The sequence below is a fragment of the Hippopotamus amphibius genome, chromosome 14, assembly GCF_030028045.1.
Source record: "Hippopotamus amphibius kiboko isolate mHipAmp2 chromosome 14, mHipAmp2.hap2, whole genome shotgun sequence".
Classification (NCBI taxonomy): Eukaryota; Metazoa; Chordata; class Mammalia; order Artiodactyla; family Hippopotamidae; genus Hippopotamus; species Hippopotamus amphibius.
The window spans coordinates 34,291,639-34,308,381 of NC_080199.1; the positions used below are offsets into that span (position 1 = coordinate 34,291,639).

A 16,743-nucleotide genomic window follows, 5' to 3' on the forward strand; every position below is an offset into this window, starting at 1 on the left:
TGATTAAAAATTAAAATGAAACGTAACTCCCTCCCCGCCCCCGCCGCCCCGCCGTCCATTAAACCGGAGAATGTTTGGAGACACACTTCAAAATTGTAAAGTGCTATGAAAATATTGTACGTTTTTTCATTGTGTAGAGTCACTGTCACACTGACTTGATGTATTTCTAGTTATTCTTTTTAGAACTTTCCCATGTGTTTTAGAGTTATGTAGAACTTCTCAGTCTGTATTTTGTCTCTCAAGACCTTTCATGGGATGTGGTTCCTAACTTGCCTTTCCATCTTCTTTCCTTCAATACTTGGCTTCAGTTTCTTCCTACATAAAGTGAGAGAAATAGATGAGATGATCTCTGTGGTTCTTTTCTTAGCTCACCTGTGAAATCCATACCAATGACTGTGTGAAAAGAAAATCATGAACCAATTCATCAGTATCGAAGCAGAGTTTTATCTAGTCTTCTAGAGAGACTTTATTGAAGTAGTTTTGCATTATAGAGTAATGAGTGAAGCTAAATCCATACATTTTAGGATGCCGTTTTCTTTTTTTAACCTGTATTTATTATAATCCTATAATGTAAATTATGATGTAGGTTGTAGGGAGGTTGTATGTATTAAACCATTTTCTTTGTAACTGTTGTGGTTTCTTGTGCTGTACTTTCTTTCTTTCTTTTTCCGTTTTTTAATATTTATTTATTTGGCTGCGCCGGGTCTTAGTTGCAGCATGCGGGATCTTCATTGCCGCGTGCAGGATCTTTAGTTGTGGCATGCGGGATCTAGTTCCCTGACCAGGGATCGAACTCAGGCCCCCTGCATTGGGAGCACGGAGTCTTAACCACTGGACCACCAGGGAAGTCCCTGTTTTGCTGTACTTTCCCCATGTGTGTTTATCTGTCTGTGACACCATGTTCTTGGGACTCTCACTGATTTATGGGTGATTAATGTTTAACCTTGTCACCAAAGTCACTTCAGTAAGCTTGGTTTGAATATCTGGTTATCTAATGGCTGATTTAGAAATAATGGAAATAGATTGTGAATGGTTCTATTTGCCTTGCTGGAACAGCTGTTAATACTGCCAGCAAATTTGAGTGAATCCCCAAAAGGTTGGATATAATGCTAACGTAAAGAGGCAACTGCCTTTTATAGTTTTAAAGAATAAAAATTCAGATCCTACAAATGATTTAATTTTATTCTCTTCACTCAGGGAGCTAACAGAATGAGAGGTCGGCTTGGAAGTGTGGACAGCTTTGAACGATCCAACAGTGTTGCTTCAGAGAAGGTATCTAAGCCAGGCTCCCCTTTTTCCTGCAATTGCAACTTGGCAAAAACCAACACTGATATGATAATATGCGTACTTCGCTATTTTATTATAAGCCCTTTACGACTTCTAAAAAATAACTGGTTGAGCCTTTGTTATTTTAAAGAAGATTCTGGATATTAGCCTGTTGCTCTTTATTCAACTGAAGCTTTCTCTGCTGGGACACACATCTCTTGCTGGTAATTCTGCTCTATCAGGCTTTTTACTGTTTGGAGACAGTATACTTTGGGGGACAGTATTTGAGCAACTGTTGATCTAAAGCCATAGAAAAAGGAGCTATATGATGACTGCACTTGCGCAGTGATCTTTTAATCTTTTGTTCTCTCCTCATGTTGTATCCCCCTCCCTCATATGTAACCATTTTAACTGCAACATTAGGCTTTTTTTTTTTTTTAATCTCATAGACAATTCTCAGTGGGTTTGGTTTCCTGTTTCCTGTAGCATGTAACCTGAGGCAAATGCAACCTATATTTTTTTAATGGAAAGATATTAAAATTTTTTCACGAACGTTTCTGTTGGTAGAATTGAGGACTCAGTCCCGCTATGAGTCCGTGAGCCCTAACCCATGTTTATCAAGCTGCACATTTCTACAGGGGAGCCCGTTCTGGAAAGTATAAACAGCATGCCTGTCTAAATTGAGAGATTTATGATGTCTACTCCTGCAATATGAGAGGCATTCCGGCATAGCTCACTTTTCATTCATTTCCTGTTTTTCGTGTCTTTTAAAAATTTTTTACCTCAGGGAACACGTAGGTAGGTAGAAACATCCACGGTGAGGGAAGATACTTAACAGGCTTGATTTCATTTCCCTGAAGTCTTTGCCATGAGACGTGGACACTTACGCGTTGTGATATTGTTTTGACAGTACAGGAAACATGCAACCGATATGTCACGGAAATCAGGAGATATGTAAATACAGACTCCACCCTCTTTTGGCTGGGATCTCTTTTCATCTTTCTGGCCACAGTGAGAACCGTACCTTAGCTGTATAGCATTTTACCACAAAGGGTTGGGGAAAGAATACCTTTTCTTATCATCCCTTTCACTTTCTGGCCTATCTTTACGGATGCGGATGCTGTCTTACAGCTGCTTATCAGAAGAAATGGCTGGTGGTGATAGTGATTAGCCTTCAGCATGGATTGAGTAAAAAAAAAAAAAATAGAAAGAAAAACCCCCAGAAAACAACAGTTTGTCATGACTCAGGAGGAAGAGGCACCCCGTCACTACTGAGCTCTGTGTCTGAGCAAGTCTGCCATGATCCGTGTAGGAAAGAGAGGCCTGACTTGTTTTGTTTCAGGACTACTCACCAGGAGACTCTCCGCCAGGGACCCCACCAGCTTCCCCACTGTCCTCGGCTTGGCAAACGTTCCCTGAAGAGGATTCCGACTCCCCGCAGTTTCGGAGACGGGCCCACACGTTCAGCCACCCACCTTCAAGCACGAAGAAAAAGCTGAATTTACAGGATGGGAAGGCGCACGGGCTTCGCTCCCCTCTTCTGAGGCAGAGCTCCAGCGAACAGTGCAGGTGAGTGCAGACCTCTCTCCGGAAGCTGGAACAAAATTCTCCGCTCGCTCTGTTCGGACCACTGTGGAGTCAAGAGTTACTGTGACTTCATGCTGTAGCCAACATTTAGTGTTCAGGCAGATGAGAAAAATAAATTGAATTATAAAAACCTCCATTACGAAGGGGAACAGGCAAGCCTTAAGGCACCCCCAAAGAGAAGAGGTAAAGCATTTTGGATGGAAATATTTATTTCCCCAGAAAAATGTAGAAAACAAGGTATCATGCAGTTGTGTTGTCTGAAAAACCTGCTGACAACACATGTTCCTCAGTGTCTCCTTGATGATGGCTTTCATGAAATAGTCAGCAAATGTGAAAATAACACAGCAGAACTTCCTGTAAGCCTGTAATGAAAAACACAAGGGTTAAAAAAAATCACCTACGTTACCTTTATACATGAGATAAAATTTGGCTCTATTTTATTTCATGATAAAGTAAAGCCAAGTGTGAAAATTGTTAAAAATTTTATCTAGAATAAAATGATATCTATAAAGAAGAATACATATGCTGTGATTGACTGGAAACGTCCATTGAAAATTATCCTTTGTGGTATTTTAAAAAATCATTTGGCATTTGGTAAGAGATAATAAAGCGGGTAAGTTTGTAATTGTGAATGATTATACTTTCTTACTGTGTAGTACAAATCATAATTTATATCCTAGAACTAATTTTGTTTCTCTTCTTTACCTATGAGTTTGGTTCAGGAAACAGTCTATTAGGGGTTCCAGTCAGAGGAAAACAAAACAAAACAAAACAGAACTCTAAGTAAAAAGATTAATTTTTATATTAATTGTTATCAAATTTACCAGTATTTCTTTTAAGGATACAATTGAATCCCTGTTGTTTTTTGAATAATTTGATATTAAAAAATAAGATATTTAGGATATATAAAAATAAATTAATAGAACTAATTATCCTCAGATTTTCTTTTGTGAAAAAGGATTAAGTATTCATGTATATATCAAAAATTTTATGATCATTTATATTTACCCAAGGCATTAAGTCCCTTTTTTCCAGGAAAAATTATTTTCAAGAATTTAAAACATTAATTGTTTTAAACTATAAGTGAGATCTCTTTTTTTCCTTATGTTTTCCACATTTTGTAATGTATATGCTCAAAGACTTTCTGTTAGTATGAAAAGATGCTATTTATATCATGGTAAAAACTTGCTATGGAAAGAATCTTCTGGAAAAAAAATCTGTGTAGGAGATTTAGGGATTCAGGTAAAACCATGGCTGCACAATCCCACAGGCTGCAAGAAAGAACATGGACATTAACATTTGTTGAGCAAAGGCATTATGATGACTTCCAACAGCAAACATGTTGTTCTTACATTTTTAGAAGGGTTTATATCTTTAAAATAATTCAGTCTTTGAACTACTGATAATCGGTGTTTCCTTCTGGAACTTGTTTCCTGTAATTATTTATGCTTTCCTACTTTTTCCCCTTGAAGTATCTTTTGCGTGTCAAAACAAACACCTTTTGTCCTAAAATTGTTAAGAGCTTTTTAGAGACAAACAGACATGCTTAGAAACTGCGTAGGTGAGGAATTCAGGCTGTGAAACAATGAACTAGGTCATAATTATCTAATAGAGAACTGCATGTATATAAGTTTTTTCCGTATAAATTCAGCCCTGATTACATTGATAGTGAGAACCTATGTATATGCTGTTTCATCGTGAATGAAGATTGTGCCAGAATAATAAATTAAGATGAATTTGCTGTATTTTCTGTACTCAGCATCCTTCCATCAGTTCGGCGCATGCACAAGGAGAGTAATTCTTTCTCCAGTCTTCCAAGTCTTCACACTTCCTTCTCTGCCCCTTCCTTCACTGCCCCCTCTTTCCTGAAAAGCTTTTACCAGAATTCAGGTAGACTGTCCCCACAGTATGAAAATGATATCAGGTGAGATCAGTGTCCTCTGTTTGCAGAGCACCATTTTCTGCAGTCGTATACTGATATGTTACTAAGACTTGTCTGATTAATTTCAGAGTGACATGAATGCATCCGTGTGTTGTGCTTGTTCTAACCTGTTTCTAATATATTGCTTTCAATTCCAATTAATTTGAAGGAAACGTTTAAAACCAGTGTTTCAAAGCTTTGCAATAACACGATTAGCTTACTTTGGGGATTGTACTTGTTGTACTATTTGTGTGTTTCTTTGCCTTGGGCCCCAGAGTCTAAGCCTCGCAAGACCTGGTGCTAGCACATACTTAGCATGGTCATGTCTCCCCTCATCATGCCTTTTTTTCTTAGCTTCTCTGGACATATGTGATGGAACCCAAAAGCCACTGATTTAAATAACTACACCAAAGTAATGGATATGATATATAGAATATTTCCTAGGCATTTCTCTGACTTTCCAATGACATACACTTACTTTTCTGAATCTCAGTGTAAGTCACATAATGGGCACAGGATCATGTGGATAGCAGCTCTTTCAGACAGCATGAAGGATATCTTGAGTCTTGCAGGCTTTTGATTTTATTTTGTTGTTGTCCCAGTATTGAGAATGTGTAGGCTGTTAAATCTTGTTCCTTGCTCTGGTAGCTACACAAAATTAAATGTAGTGAATTTTTGAGATTTGCCTTGAAATGTTTTTGGAAATTATGAAATCTTACTGATCATGCCGTTCTCAGTGGGATATTATAGCCTTTGGAAAGTGGAGGGTTAAGTTGGGAATTCTTCTCAAGGGGTTGTTGTTGGCTTAGAAGTTTCTGAGAGGCATTCCTATTTTTATGTGTAGCTTGAGCCATTCTTTTCTTATTGCTTTATAGTGTTCCATTTAATACACCATAATTTATCCACTCTCTTGCTGATGGATATTTGGGTTGTTTCTAGTGTCTGATAATTGGCAATTCTTGCAGTCAAGGAGAGGCATACGTGCTATCAACCAGCCTGTGTGCCACTAAAATCTTCTGGGGTGTTCTTTTGGCCTCCTTTCTTTTAGGCTTGGGGAATCCAAAAAGTTAGCATGTAATTAGGCAATCTGCAGTAACTAGTTAAAGTGGAATAACCCTTGAATTAGCTCTGAATATCTTTTGTCCATGTGTGTTCATTTTTTTCACCCGAAGAAAGATAATACAGTATTGGACTAATAAAATTTTGAATCTGAACTTACCTCTGAATTAGTACAAAGTCATGTTGAGACACTGAATTTCTAGTGAAGAAAGTTGATGAAGAATTGATTTTAAAGAGTTTTTTAGGAACAACCTTATGGGAAGATTTAAAGGAAGTTAGCCGTAAAATAGCGTAACGTATATGGAATATGCAGTGAATTTAGAGAACCGAGGATGTGCACATTTAAAAATGTTCGTTTGTCTTCTCTGTGGTACTACCTATTAATAAGAACACAGTGCTTTCAGTGACACCCATTTGCAGTTTCCTGTTGTTAGGTTAAAGTGTGCATCTGGAGAATCCCTGTTCCCTTCCAGAAACAGAACCATGACTGAAGGCGACCATGAGGGACAGCCACTCAGAAGGTCAAAGACTGTGAATAAGTTATAGAGTACAAAACCAGTGACTTTGAACAAAGATGATTTATGGTTTTTAATGTAAGGTTATATATTCATCTTTGGTGGTTCTGCTGAGGTGTATGTATTATTCTTGTGCCAAGCTTCCGTTAGCCCTGTATACCTCATTCCAATAGGAGGATATTGAAGGCAGAGGGCAGATATTTAGTTTTGCATTAAAAAAAATCATCTTTTTGTAGTGATCTTATTGGAAATGCTATATTTAAATACGTGGAGAACTTTTAAATTTGCAGAATCATTAAAAATCATCCTATTTTCTGCGCTTTGTAATTTTTTTGGCTCTGAGAAGTTCTAAAAATCGGAGAGCGCTTTTTAGTATGTTCTTGTTTAGTTTTGTACACTGTTTTGTAATTTGACAGCATAGAATCAATAGGCCAAAAAGACACTTGAAAATTTTCCTTTAAAAGGTGCACCAGTCGTAAGCATCCGGCTCCGTGAATTATCCCAGAGTGAACATCCCACATCACCCCCACCCGGTCAGTGAATGGGATGCTGCCAGCACCCCTGCAGCAACCCGCACTGTCCCACTCAGCGTCTACCCCTCGTCCTGACCTCACATACCATAGTTTAGTTTTGCCTGGTTTTGAACTTTCTGTACGTGGAATGATACAGCATAAATGCTTTTATATCTGGCTTCTTTCATCAAATATTAGTTTATAAGATTCATTCCTATTTTTATAGTTACTTCAGTTCATTCATTTTTATTGCTGAATAGTATTTAATTTACTGTATCACAGTTAATCTATTCATTTGACAATGGACATGTGGGTTATTTCTAGTCTTTTGGCTTTTAAAGGGTACTCTCCCTGGATATTATTATACGTGTCTGTAGTGGTTACATACCTGTGCATTATTGATGACGACACAATAGTAAAATCGTTGGACAAAATTCACTCAGGAGGTTTATTTCAATTAATAAGTCACTTAGACATAAATTTACTAGTTACAATCTTGTAGTTTTTTAAAAATTGGTATTGTGAAACGATTTCAAATTTATAGGAAAGTTGCGTAAATATTATGGAGAACTGCTAACCCTTTATCCAGATTCATCAATTTTTAATATTTGCCACATTTGCTTTACCATTCTGCCTGTTTACACACACATATACATATATGCATTTTTTTAAAATTCTAAGCCATTTGTGAGTAGGTTGCAGGTATTGTGTCCCTTTACTCTGAATACTTTAGTGTGAATTTCCTACAACGAGGATTTTCAAGAGTGTGGTTTTAAGCCCGTAATTTCTGAACTCTGCATCTCTCATTTTTACTGGTTTCCGAGAAAACATCATATGCACACAGTTATTACCATGATATCTGGAACTATTCAGAATAGAAAGGAGGAGATCTATAATACAATGAAATATAATTTTCTTTTCATTTGGGTAACTCATATCTTATTAGATGCATAGACTGGATCGCTAAATATTCATAGTCAAGTAAGGTATAGAGTAGGTTAGCACATAGGCTAACAAATGCTATTTAAAGAGCATATTAATTTGAAAATTTAAATTCAAATTAGGCATCCTTCTCCAGGACCACTATTCTGAATTATTAAAAAAATGTAGATTATTGTTTTTAAGCAGGCTGAGAAAAAGAAGCCAAGGTATTTTTAATATCATGGTTTATTGATTAGTAGGTTCATTTGTACAACATTGAAATGCTCAGGGAAGGGGAGTAGGCATACTTTTTGTTTTACCTTATTTCAAATTAATTCTTAAAAATTTAATGTTATTTCATTGTGTAGTAGCTAACATATAATTGTGTATGATGAGATGTTATATTTATATAACATCCATTTATCAAATATAACGTATCCTTCTATAAACAGGCATCCTTGTTCCTCTTTATTATTGCTTCTCAGCTTTTAGGCCTATATTTAAAAAGTATTTATATTGAAATGCATTTGTCAAATGATAGTCATTACTTCTGCTTATAAAACTTTCCAATGAGAAAACAGATTTTTGCTGATAAAGTACTTTGTGGTATAGTTTGGGTTCTATAATTCTCTCATATTCACTGATAAAAATAGTTTAATCACTCATTATGGTACATTATTGAAATTATCTGTGCTTTATTGATGTCTTATGGGAATGCCATTTTATTCTAAATCCTGGTCTGGGACATCTCTCTTTCTCTGTGCTAATGCCATTCCTTGTTTTCCTATTGTATTAGACAGGACACTGCTTCAGAATCAAGGTGATTAGAGGTCTAAATATTTTCATTTAAAAATATTAATTCTTCTGGCTGATTATCACCATTAATTTAAAAATCAGTTTTGGCTGTCTCCTGAATGCATGCCATCCTTCCGGTGCTTGAAGGGTATATAGTAGGGGAAATGTGACACCTGGTATAATCAGTGATCATGATCGATCATATAAAAGGCTGATTGCAAACAGAAATCCTGTTTCTACTCTATTCCATATTGACATTCTTTAGGACTGTGCTGTGGCCTTCAATCAAAGACTAACTTAAATTTTGGACTAATGAAAGTGAATTTGCTAGTTTGGAGGTACGTATGTACATATAAGGAATTTATTTCAAACCCCAAGGAGATGCAGAAATCAGAACCCTAGAAGAAACAGGCACTTAAGATCGAATCTGGTTTTCACTGAAGAGAATTATGAGTCTATTTCTGTTCATCTTAATTCCTGACACATTGGTTACTTTGAGACACTGCTGAGGCCTTCCAGACCTCCCACTAGGCTGGACACAGGAAAACACCTACTTCCTCTTTATGGAAGTCTGACCACATCTGTGATGACATTTCTTCCTCTTGACCCATATGCTTTTTGTGGTAAATATCCAGAATCACTGCTGAACAACTTAACTGAAAATGATTATTCTTTACTTTGTTCTAGTTTCTATGCTTTGCTTATGTCACAAGTCCAAAGGAAAACAGACATCCCCATTTTCCTGTTTGGGGCCACTGACATTTAGATTTCTTTCTAGTGGGAGTAAAATCCAGTATTAAAGATTGGACTAGAATGAGATGTTCAAAGAAAAAAATATTATTTTGGCCACATTGATGATAAAAAGTGACTGTTTTGAGACTTGTAATTGGCCTACACTTTTTAATGGTTGTGTGTTAGACCATTTCAATAATAATTTCTTTTCTACTTTTAAAAGCCCAACAGAAATGTTAGGCTTTGCTATGTGTCTTTCTAGGTTCTACTACAAACATAGAATTAGGTCTGTCTATTACCTTAGAGGTCACCTGGCCCATAATTTCCTTATTTTCCATATGGTTAGACTGAGTCCTTGGGTGGTTTACTATCTTGCTTGATATTATTTTCATAACCTTAGGTTGTAGTAAGGATGTGAGTAAGCAAATGAGCTACCCAGAGATATTTTAAATTCCAATGCAAAGAACATAATTAAATTTTTTTTCGTTCAGTGTAGAGTTTAGAAAATACAATTCTTTGCTCTTGTTCTTCTTTAGTTTTACCCATTGATTAATCTCTCTCTTCTGACTCAGCTCAGATGCTGTATATTGATTTCTACTAGAATAGCTCATTCTCAGTTTTATTTAATTAGTGGAGATTTTCCATAGGATGATAGATGCACACGCAGTTGAAGACAGGGCTTAGATAAACTACGAGTCCACCTAAAGCAATTATGAGTTAAATTGTACTATGGGTCCTGTGGAAAAAAACGCTCAAGTTTCCACACTGTGTTGTTCCATGTAACCTCTCCTGAGGCATTTACAAAGAGAAAGCCTTTGCAGATTTCTGTTAAATGGTTGCCATGCCATTAATCAAGTTTTGTTTCTATCTTGAGTTGTAGTAGATTGTGATTCAGATATAGATGTAATCAGCATGTAGTTATGTGGACTTCATGATGCTGGTAGTTTTAGGTGGGGGATGGGGACTTCTGCCCAGCAGAACAAGGCCTTGTGAAACTGGTCCTGGCCTAAGAGCTTCCTTTTGTGAGAAGCGTATCTATGTGCATGTTGCCCTGGTGGGAAATAAAGCATGACTGCATGCTCCTTAAAGTTGAGTCCCTCTGTGTTGTCCCTGAAACACCTTCATTCTGGGCCATATCCAGTGTTAGTGTTATTGGAATTAATTTTTAGTAAAGCAGGCAAATAAGTATGCATTAAAAATTCTGTGTTTCATTTAAGAAGTATAATGTTAATTTTAATAGCTGAAGGCTATAACTGCTTGGTCAGGGATATATTAAAAAGTTATCCTGAAGCTCTGTGGGTGGGTTCATATCATATCCAAAGCTTTTGATCGATGCTGTGTCCAGAAGGACTTGGAAATGCCTCCCAGCTTACACCGTGATACTCAGAGTGTAGGAGTTTTTTCTCTCCTTATAAAGCTGTCATTTGTGTTCATGGATTGTGGTTCTTGATTAATCGGTGACTGGTAATAGAAAGTATACATAGACTATACCAATACAGAAATAGGTGGACATTCTCCATGTTGTGGTTCTTTCCTCATTATTAATTTTTAATTTAATACATTTTGATAGAGGTAGTGCTGGTACAGAACACTTTTCCTGAATATGTCTCTTGGGAAACAATTTTATAATGTACACGTTGATATTCCAAAATACAAAAGAAGGAGGGAAAAGATTATTTGAAAAAATAAGGGAATGGTTCTCATCTGCCTCATCATTTAAAAAATGTAAAGATAATTACTTTACCAGTATATGTTGGCATATATATATATGAGTGTGTTTTTGAGTTGATCCTCCTATTTAAAAAAAAAAAGTGTTTACCTTTTGGAATGCAGTGATTTCAAAAACAGAGAAAAGGAAGTGAGACATTTATGTAAATGAACACATAATAATACCCTGAAGTTATTTCTCTGCTGAAATAAATGACCTTATTCCATTAAAGAATGGAAAGAGAAGTACTGACCTGAAGACTTAATGCTCATTAGAAAACTGATTTTTTTTTTCACTAGAAATACGGGAAATCCTGAGAGTACTGACAGCATTATTTTTATGAAGCAGTAGAGCTTTGTGACTCATGCAAAGAGTATTTACATGGACATAGTAAACCACAGAGCCTGTGTCTGGATTCTGGACTGCCTGGGTTTGAATCGTGACTCCTTCACTTATATTCCTGAGATTGTGGGCAAATTACTTATCTTCTTTCTGCCTTAGTTTTTTCACTAAAAATGGGAATCGTAATACCATCTACCCCATAAGGTTGCTGTGAAGTTGAAATGAGTTCATACTTGTAAAATGCTTTGAACAATACCTGGCACGGTGTGTGTCTTTTTGTATTAGCCTTATTATTACTATCATAAATACCAGGTTTTTTGTCCATAAAGGTGGACATTATGCTTGCCTAGGAAGAATGAAAGAAATTGAAGTGGAAACTAATGTTGTAGTAAGAAAAGCAAAAAACAAACAAAACAAAACAGAAACTCCAAACAAAAACTCCCCTTCCTCAGCTCCGTAAAGTTTTCAAAGTGAGAAGTAAGAATTTTGATGCACAAAAGTGTTTCACATGGTTTTGATTTTTAAAATTCTTAAAATTAGTACCTTAGGAATGTCAGGTTGCTTGCTAAATGTAAATCAAAAAGTGAACTGCTGTGAGTTGCATATATATGCACTGACTGTTGAAACCCTTATCTGGATCCTGACTTCTAAATACATATTTCTCTTATTCGGTGAAGTAAGGCAGCTTTTGCATTATCTCGGCCACCAAACTGCTTTTTCAGGATGTCGTTTTCTAGTACATGATAAAGGGTCAATAGTCTGTTATGTAATTACTTCCTTTTAGTGTAGCATTATCTTATATTTTGATGGCTGATTTTTGGCTTATTGCTGGCTATAAATTCCAGACATATGAGGAAAATGTGTCATTTGACAATTTATTTAGATTACGGGATTTGAAATTTTCAAATCTGCAATATTGGGATAATGTAAGGGTCCGTCATGCACCAACGTTGTAACCTGTTCTCCCCAAACTGTATATTTTACAGGCAATAATGAAAACGATATGGGTTCTTCTCAATTTTGCTTTTAGTACTACCCAAACACTTGATGTATCATTAACACTGAATTGGAAAAGATGTTCTAATTCCAGCATTAAGATATGGAAGTTTCAGAGCCCTTTGGTTTGGTTTATTCTAGTTTTGTTGTTAGAGGTGCTAAAAAGTCAAGAGAAACTATTATCTATTGAACCTTATCCTGTAAGGATTTGAAATAGTTGCTTTTACATAAGTATTTCACTTAGCTTTCTAGGCTTAAATTATAAATTAGATACCTTATATAGATGTTTTACTATCTGGAAAAAAGATGCCTTATGTTGTTTATTACCAGTATTGTTACTGTCAATACCTACCAGTGCCATCGACACCTCAGACACCTCAGTGCTTTTGGGAAGCGGAACTGTTAGAACTTTTGCCAGAAAAACTTAAAAGTCGTGACTACCAACAAAGGGTTTTAAGAAGGTAGATCTTTTATTTATTCCTGATATGTTAGCCTAGCCAATGTTTTTTGTCCATTTTACTTACCCTTCTGAGTTAATGTTTTTATGGTTTTACAATATTAATTTATCCCATGGATGTTTGTTGAGTGCTTAATGATTAAATGCCAGTTGCTACACTAGGAGCTAGAAATACATCCTTGAGTTGGGCGTTTAGCACGTAACTGCCAGTGAAATAGTGTTACACAAACAAAAATACAGGGTACATTAAGCATGTTTCTTAGGATATAACTATTATATATAGAAGATTTGAATCATAGTCCCCAAAAGGGAAATACTTGAATTAATGCTTTCCAAAGGGGAGGTAAAGGTGGACGTATTCATTCAGTATCGCAGAGCATGGTGAACTATGGACACATGTTAGGGTTATAACTTTATCCAGGATGCTTAACAAAGTTTGACTATATTGGGATGTGTGTATCAGCTCCTTTCTGAAGTATCATGATACAGCATGTCACTTGCTGTCTGTGTAGCAGCTCAAAAATAGTCTTTTTCTTAACCTTAATTTAGCTAATCTAGAAGCAATAGTTCCAGAAAGATAGATCAAGAGTGGAAATAACTGTATTACCTGATAACTGTGAGTATTTACAAAGTAAATACAATAGGACAAAGTACAACAAAGTAAATACAAATATTAAAGACAAGGGCCGACTTGATCTTCTGACTTTTGATTGTCTCAGCATTAGTGAGTTCCTCTGAGTATGTGAGTGGCATTGTGGCTTTTCTAGCTGGGTTTCATTTCTGCCCTAAGTACTAATACTTCTTGGCTCCATTAGACATTCTGCACCTTCACTTGGTGGTCTCACCACATGGAAACATTATCTTCATCATTCTCTCAGGAAAGCTCAGAGACTTTAACACTTAAAAGAGCAAAACATTCCCACCAATCAGCAGCGATAGTTACTGCATGGTATTTTGGCTGCTAACGTAATTGGTCTCAAAAACAAGCTTGAGTCATAATGACCTTTAAAAAAAAATGACCTGTTCTTGCAGATAACCCCAGCAGAATTTAGGGTGCTTTTTCCTAGAAATGAAATTTTTAGAGCAGCTGAGCGTTTCTGTGTGTTTGTTTCACAAAGCACTACTGTAGAAAGACGTGACATCCCTAACTGCTCCCCCTACATCCCCCCCCCCAAAAAAAAGTTAAGGAAGGTGTTTCTTAAACTGAGGCATATAATTTAAGTAAGTTAGGGAGTTCCTGTATACTATTTCCCTTTGGAGAATCACAGTGCGTGCCTAAGTCTCTAAGAAGTCCTGCTCTAAAGAAATCTGTTTAATATTTTTATTTTATTTTATTTTTTTATCAATATTAATAGTTTTTTTAAAATTTTATTTATTTATTTATTATTATTTTGGGGGGTACACCAAGTTCAATCAACTGTTTTTATACACATATCCCCGTATTCCCTCCCTTCCTTGACCCCCCCCTCAAGTCCCCCCCACCCTCCCCGCCCCAGTCCTCTAAGGCATGTAATGTAATGTATCCAGTCTTATTTGGCCACACTGTTTCCTCTAATATATCATCTAACGATAATCCCAAGGTTGACTGTTCTGTCTTTGTTCAGGTTGCTTTCTATCATGATCCAGCTCTTGGTAGCTAACACTTCGGAGACAGATCGTAACAGTTGCAGACAACTAGAAGCTATCTTGTCAGCTATCTTGTCAGCCCATTCTATGAGAACTATAAGAAAAGCTCTTTAGAACCTTGTATGAAATATTTACATTGCTTAGAATATACTACTAATTTTAATTTTTTTAGCAAAGCATGAATTCATTAGATAAGCAACCTTTGCCCCTCTGTATAAGTACTTCTGCTGCTCATGGTAGAACTTGAAGTGGTTGGCTGCCATGGAATGAGTAGAAACAGGTGAGCTTCTGCTAACTGGCTGTAGCCTGGACCGCATCTGTCCCAGGGTGTGTTGGCCTGGGTGAGTAGTGTGCCCGGTGACACATCGCTCCACGGTACCTGTGGCCTGTGCTTGCCTGTAGTAGAACTGGTGAATGGCTTGTGCTACCGTTGTGTTGTGAAGGATTGTGCCATGCAGTTCCCGTTACAAGTTATATATTTCTTTGCTTTCTGCAGCGATGGAGAGGGGAGAAAAAGGACCTCATCTACCTGCAGCAATGAGTCCCTGAACGCTGGAGGAACCCCTGTCACTCCTCGCCGAATTTCCTGGCGTCAGCGCATCTTCCTCAGGGTTGCCTCTCCCATGAACAAGTCTCCCTCGGCAATGCAGCAGCAGGGTCCGTCTGGTCCTCACTAAATAATTACCCCTTACTAGTATCGTAAATGAGGGAATGGGGTGTGATGCTTTGTGTACAAGGAGATTAAGCGATTGCAGTAGAGAAATAACTTCTCTTTTTATATCTGATATAGTGGTTAACGTGTCAGAGATCATTAGAACCTATCGGACGTTCAGCATGCTATTGAGTGAATGAGTGAATGAATGAGTTTTCAAAACCTGTTGTGGGGCCTATTTCATAATGCGTAGGGAAGCGGCATAGGGATAGAGAAGAAGTCATGGATCTTTTCATTATTAGAAAAGCAACACTCTTTTATGAGTCATACGTAAAACAAAGTAACACAGAAATATTGAATAATAAAGAAGTAGATGCAGATACACTAGGCAAACACCAGCCAAAAGAGAGCACTGGCAGCTCTCTTTGCATATTAGACCTATAAGAAATTAAAGCCAAAATGCCCAGAGGGGCAAAGTAAATGTAACAATAAACAAAGAGATTTAACAATGATGAGAACACTCATAATTATATAGCTTTGAGAGCTAGAAAATAACACTAAACGATGTGGAGGAGAAATAAATAAATAACTCACTCTCATGGGAGATTTTAACATATTCCTCTCTGAAAATTAAATATGAAGAAATTAAATATAGATAATATTTGAGAAACAATTAAACAAGCTTGATCCAATATTTGTATAGAACTTTGCCACCTATAGAGAAGATTCATTCATTTTCAGCACACATGGAACAGCTGTAAAAAATATTTATGTAGTTGGCTATAAAGATTTTTAAATGAACTCCAGACGATCATAATTATTTATACTATATTCTCTGATCACCCTGCAAAAAGAAGAAAGGAAGGAAAGGAGGGAGGGAGAGAGAAAGAATTAGAGGACAACTAAAAAATTTCACATGTTTGGAGACTGAAAACTGTATTCCTAGAAACTAGAAGAAAGAAAACCTGATCAGAGCCCTACACATGAAAACTGACTGGTATTTCTTTAAAGAGCAGTTCTGAAACGAAGAAAGCCAAAATTCAAATGTACTAAGTATTCAATCCATACAGTAAGATTTAAAAAAAAATAAGGAAGTAAATTATAAGGGTAAGGGCAGAGGTCAGTTAATAAAGAAAAAAAAGCAAGAAAAAACATTTCTAGAGATAAGAGGAACTCTGCCTGGGGTGGTCAGAGACAGCTTGACAAAAACGTTCGGTATTTATTTAAACTCATTGCTGGGAGAAGCATCTTTCGGAGAGAGACACCAGAAGAGCTCTAGAGTCATTGCAGAGAACTTTGTGGGTCAGGGAGTCATGAGAAATTCAGCATCATGAGAGCAGAGGGTGGGAGGCGGGGACAAGAGGTTGGAAAGGTTACCTGAGGCCAAAGTCTGAAGCCATCTAAGTGCTGTTCCCAAGGAGTTTGGACGCTGTTCTTCGGGATATATGCCACCATTGAAATGTTTTAAGACACAAAATCATGTTTGTTAATAGGAACATAATTGGCAACAGTGCGGAAGATGGGCTGGAACAGAGGGAGGGAATGAGCTCCGGAAATTGGGTAATGAGTCGTGTGGTGGGAGTGAGTGCGGTGCTGAGCCTCTCACCTCCAGAGTCGCTCAGCTGCTCTACTCTTGACAGAGCCTGATGGTAGG

The 16,743-nt window shown here is 36.9% G+C and overlaps 1 protein-coding gene across 2 annotated transcripts in view; it reads left to right on the forward strand.

Annotated features, from left to right (window-relative positions):
- The window catches only part of TBC1D4 (TBC1 domain family member 4), a 171,449-nt gene that overhangs the window by 131,189 nt on the left and 23,517 nt on the right, over window positions 1-16,743 (forward strand). The window contains exons 9-12 of one of the 2 annotated variants that reach the window (XM_057707441.1): window positions 1,198-1,272; window positions 2,609-2,835; window positions 4,613-4,777; window positions 14,934-15,094. In XM_057707441.1, coding sequence (XP_057563424.1) covers window positions 1,198-1,272; window positions 2,609-2,835; window positions 4,613-4,777; window positions 14,934-15,094 — 628 coding nt within the window. The remainder of the gene's footprint in view (window positions 1-1,197; window positions 1,273-2,608; window positions 2,836-4,612; window positions 4,778-14,933; window positions 15,095-16,743) is intronic. The other variant, XM_057707442.1, reaches the window with a different exon arrangement.